Genomic DNA, 5,433 nt, shown 5'->3' on the forward strand with positions numbered 1-5,433 from the left:
GCTGGAAAGCCTCATTTTTAAGCGCAGCAGTGCATGGTAAAGCAGCAAACAGCAATTATTTTTTTTAGACTGCCTTTTATTTTTTTAAAAATGAACATACATTCACTAATTTCGGCCTCATCAAGCAGTGACTGAAAAATATGCAATTGTGTTCGAATCAGTTTCTTCTTCTAGTAGTTAAATGCTTTCCTGCCTGACACTGCGGGTGTGTTTTTGAAGTAATACACCATTGTAATAAAATTGGCGCACAGTTTGATGTCTTAATATTTTTGGCCACAAGCAAGCACACAGCTCTCGCCGTAAAGCACTGACACAATGAACTGCACCTTTCACAGTCAAAACATCTCTATTTTTCCAGCACTGAAAAACGCACACAAAAGATCTTCAACGAAGTCTCGCAAAAAGTTTCTTCACACCGCCTCTGTTCTCCGTGCCCTTGTAGCAACGGGGAAGGCCGGCCGTAGTGGAAGAACTTCCAACTCGAAGCGGACGCCACACTCGTGCACACACAAAACACACACAAGCACCGGGTGAAAGCACGAGATCATTTGCCGATGCGCTGAACGATCCAGTCCTGCTGGCACAGTGGGCACCGGTTGTTTTTCTTCACCCACAGGGACATGCAGCAGTTGTGGAAGGAGTGGTTGCACTCGCCCCACACCACTGGAAGAGAGAAAGAAAGGAGCCTGCATCAGTGCAGCTCATGCTCGTCAGAAAGCCTGCAGAAGCACAAGTGCTGAAACCCCATAATCTAAAAGGAGCTGCTAACAGAGCACCAACCCATTTATCTCACAACAGCCTTCAATTGTGCCTCTGTCTACGCATCAGCATCAAGTTTCATCAAATGCAAAAAAAGTGATTGTTAACGTCAATGCGACCGGAATTACAATGGCCACCACTGTAAAGAGAAAATTAAAAAAAAAAAAGAAACTACACCCAGTTCTACTCAGCGTGAAATCTGCTGAAACAGCGAAGCTGTGGTACTCTTCTGTCGGCTAAAGTGTCAACAGGCGCTGGCCCGATAACAGCAGCGTCATCGCTGCGAGAATTGTAGAGTTCACAAAAAGGAATCAGCAGCTAAACATCAGCGCCGGGAGGCTCCCTAACTTCTCCCTCCCCTGGTGAGAAGGAAAGGAACCCGCCCCTGTGAGAACACTGCGCCCCTTATCGGTGATTCTGGGAAGCAGTTTCTGTGAGGCCGCCGTGGGTCTGGGAACCTGCTCACGGAGGTTTGTACTCGCCCGCGCATCGAGTACGAACAAGACAGGAGGGGAAACAGCGCATCCTACGGATGCCAGATAACATCACAGGCGCTTGGCTTAGGTTAGCCAAGCAGCATCTGTCGAGGGTGAACGAACTGCACGGCCGCCGCAATCTGCATTTCACTGCTAAGCCTCGGAATTAATTGTGGTCACTAGCATTTAGTCTATAAGATGTCACACCCCCTCCTTTGCCATTGCAGCTACGAAGCTTTGTAGTCCACGTTCATTTTCATTACGACATTATCTGGTCACTTGCCTGTGCTTGCTGCAAAAAGCTGTTTCGCCTCTATATATACGATCCACGCCCCTGCGTGATGCACGACCTACAGCAGATCGACGAAAAGGCTCGGCCTGCAACATTTCCACTGTTAAGGGCCTACAACATCTCCACTTGACAAGCGAATTTGTCAAGCTCCTGTTTTTGCTTGCACTGCGTAGACTGGCTCAAATTAACACACTTTTCATCGTTTATCCGGTTGACAAATCAGTAATTATTTTATAAAGCGCGAAAGAAGAAAAACCACCATGCGCGGTCTGCGGCGGCCGCACCAACTAAAGGCTGTGACGACGGGAGGAGATGCACCTTGATTGGACGACGCCCACGATTAGCATTCAAACACGTTTCGGTTTCGGTTCTGTAAAACAACATGCATGACATACGACGGCATCGTTGGATGGGCATTCTCGATATCTCAGTAATCGTACCGCGCTTCTGCCATATTGTCAGCTGTAAAATGCCTAAGATAAGCCTCCCAGGACGGCTTGGAATCGTAGCAATCACTAGCCGAGGCCTACGCAGTGAATAAACGCCCTCCACATCACTGCAGACGCTCAAACGCCATGCGCTTTTCCCCCATATATTTGGAGCTTGCCTCACTCATGCCTGTATCGTAAAAAGCGTGTTTGCACTAGGCCAAGGGTCTTGATTCCGGCCTGTGCCCACTGCCCGCAAGCAGTCTGTGCTTATGGCAACAGCATGCCAACGAGAACTCGCTAGCGTGTCAGTGAAGCCTGCGCGCGTTCTGTGAACTAGTTTGTAGCGCAGTGAACAACCCAAAAATGGTGAACTCGGTATAGAAAACATCGAGTGGAAACAAAAAAGTCAACTTACAAAAAAAAAAAAAAGAAGAAGAAGAAAAAAGAATGTACCCTCGGGGATTCAAGCTTGTCACTTGCGAAACAACATACCTAGCGCTCCAGACCACTCGGCCACGGGCCAGCGCTGCCAGTGTTGGAAATATAAGGTATATAATGTATAACCAGTTTACATTCTCATTTAGTTTTAGCATTTCAAGCAGCTTAGGTGACTATTTGTTGTACAGTGCTCGTGCAGTAAGCGTCCCCCAAATTTCTACAATATCTCACGTCTAGCAATTGAATTTCTTAAACGGAAAAGCGGTTCGCAGATGTGTGGTCGTGCTGCTGACCGCTGTGCTTGTTCACCAAGCGCAAAAAAGTGCTTCCTGCTCCGTAATTTTATGCTGTACTGTAAAAGCTTCAGTTGATTTTATTTCCTTTGTACCTATATTGACTTTGCTGACTCTTCCAATGTTTACTAATCACTTCAGTGTCCCTTTAAAGCCCACCTGCATTCATGTAGGGTATGATCCCAAGTCTCCAGAGCAGGAGCTGGGTGTGTTACCACTGCACACTCTAATGCTGGTATTTTGAATCCTTCCTCCACTCAAGCTTCCAGTGAAGGAGATCCTTGAAATCGATTTCCCCATGCATAACCCCTCAGCCGAGTGGAGGGAGAAAATGGAGAGGAGGAGGGGCTGAGAATACGGCAATAAGTGAATCATAATGTGATGGCACGGGAATAGAACAGGTGCACACGAAGGAGAGCTCTGACTGAAGGAAAGTTGCTAAGTGAATGGTGGCCAGTTTGCCTGCCAGAGTAATTCGCGGCAAAAGACGACGCAGCGAAAGAGATGCAAACACAATGTAGCAGTAACGAAGTATTTGATACATATCACCAGGATTCTGCTTTCAAAGCATGTAAGCAGACTTAAGGTCATGAGAAATATTTTTAGTTTCCACCATAGCCAGGTCTATTCCCTTTTGGCTGCAACCCTACCTACGCGGCTACCATTTTTGAAGTCAGTGAACTGAAAGCACTGTGGTACCCAGCTCCAAAAACAAGTCAACAACCTCCCGTTGGTTTGCACATTGTTGACTCTGACAGCAGGGAAAAGTTACCAAGGATTTTCTGTTTCAGATCAGCTGATAATGTGGCATGCGCCTACGCCCCTGCATTGAGAGTCCATCTTCACAACCATAACACAAAAGTAGCAGCCAGCTCCTCTTACTTATCAAGCTTCGGCAGAATTCACATTTGGGCTAGTGATGGTGGTTCTGGAACGTGCTGAATAACCAGTGCAAAATTGCTACGCTTCGGGTATATTAGTTTTGCTAGCTTTATGCCAACGAACGATGAGCAGCCTTTAGCCGCAGGTGGAAGGAGAGAAGAAAAAAAAGGGATGGGTGGGTGCAGGTTGCACATGTGCTGGAAAGGTACAAATACTCTATTTTCGGAGAATATTCCCATTGCACAAGTGTCTCCTGCTGCGCTTTAAAATTAACTACCAACTTTTTCTGCAGACAACCTTCTTCGACGCCGTAAGACCCGACTTACTTTAACGCAGGAACACTACGCCTCACTCTGCAAGTTGATTCATTCTGAAATGGGGCAGGCGCAAAACTCAGCTTACCCACGCAATCGTCCTGTTTGTTTTCGTGTTGACACCGCAAACAGGCATCTAGAAAATGAAAGAAAACAGCTGAGAAACAAGCAGTGGCAAAGAAAAACCGGGTTGCAGCAAAGAAATAAAGGCGAACTGTCTAGAAAACATCGTATTGCAACACGGGGTAAAAGTAATGCATCGCCTGAGTGACGGTGCACAAAGCGGGATACACGGAGAGCAACTTTTAAGCAACGCGTCGCCTCGTAGGCGTGCTTACCCATCACTTGAACACGACATATGGCGCAGGTATCACACTCTACGTCCCAACTCCACATGGCCACAGCGTTCCACTTCTTAAGAACAAACATTTTGTCTGGCTTTTGCCCGTTAGCTTCTCCATCCTTGTCAATATCATCTTCGTCTGCCATTTTTGATGCACACAAACGTTCGCTGCCGTGTCAGCCTATCAGCCGCTACAAACGTCAGTTGCGCATTAGCAGCTTGCCCGATCAACGCCTCCTAAAAAAAACTCCCGATAACAGATTGTAGCAGTAATGGCAGTACACAATGTTGTTCCCAAAAATGAGCCGCATGGCCAAAACTGTTCACATAAAATTCTTAGATAAAGGTTGATGGTGAACTTTGCCAGTTCAGTCACAAATCATGTCAGAAAAACGAAACCGAAATTCGAAAACCGAAACTAGCGCAGAAACGCAAATGGGGAACGGTAACAAAAGTACTGCTTATTTTGCCTTCAGCAGTCAGCTTTTTTTCTGCGCTCGCTCGCTTGTTTTTCTTTTGTTGTTGTTGTTGTTGAGGGTGGCGAAATTATGGCCTCCTCGATTATCAGTCCCTGATCGTCCGCGGACTGTCCGCGAATCCGGCGCTCGATTTTCCCATGTATTCCTATGAAAACTACTCGGACTGCCCGCGGACCGTCCAGGACTGCTAAATCGAGGATACCCAATGTGAAACATTCATGTAATGCCACGCTTTATGACAAAGTTCCAGAAACGCAGCCCGTACGTACACTTAAATAGCGCCTTCAACTTCATTTGGCAAAGATACTTGACACAACACTACACTTTTATACTTTATTATGAAACTCTGGTGTCACCTAAGACAGAGTTACTGGATATAGACAGTTGCGAAACTCCCCATAGGCCCCATGTATCGAAAGCCGGTCTTCGGTTGCCCCCCTGCGCCAGGGCAAGCACGGGGCAAGTTGACTAGCCTGTCGTCTGTCGGCAGGACGTTGAAGCAGTACTCAAGTGCTTGCGGCTGCTGCCGTAAGTCTTAAAAAGAAAAGCCGCAAAAACACAAGTAAATTTTACGTAATTATTGTGTTTTAATTTAAAAAGCAATCTTTATTTTACAGAAGAATTTTGAATAATAATAGTTAGCGAAGTTCCGTTTTTATCTCCTAGGTGCCACGCGCGTCGACTTGCCCCTCAGCTTCTACGGAGTGGGGGGGCTAGCGCCGCCCG

General features: G+C 46.7%; 1 protein-coding gene across 1 annotated transcript; it reads right to left on the minus strand.

Moving 5' to 3' along the window:
• Positions 1–327: 327 nt before the first annotated feature.
• Positions 328–4,402, minus strand: Roc2 (Regulator of cullins 2). The gene is made up of 3 exons (XM_077698416.1): positions 4,224–4,402; positions 3,974–4,021; positions 328–663 (listed from the first exon to the last, which is right to left on the minus strand). Exons 1-3 carry the CDS (start codon positions 4,372–4,374, stop codon positions 545–547), a joined length of 318 nt encoding a protein of 105 aa, XP_077554542.1. The 5' UTR covers positions 4,375–4,402; the 3' UTR covers positions 328–544.
• Positions 4,403–5,433: the final 1,031 nt, after the last annotated feature.

This window comes from Haemaphysalis longicornis, unplaced genomic scaffold, assembly GCF_048455015.1.
Source record: "Haemaphysalis longicornis isolate Haplotype H1 unplaced genomic scaffold, Haemaphysalis longicornis Haplotype H1 scaffold_2, whole genome shotgun sequence".
Taxonomy (NCBI): Eukaryota; Metazoa; Arthropoda; class Arachnida; order Ixodida; family Ixodidae; genus Haemaphysalis; species Haemaphysalis longicornis.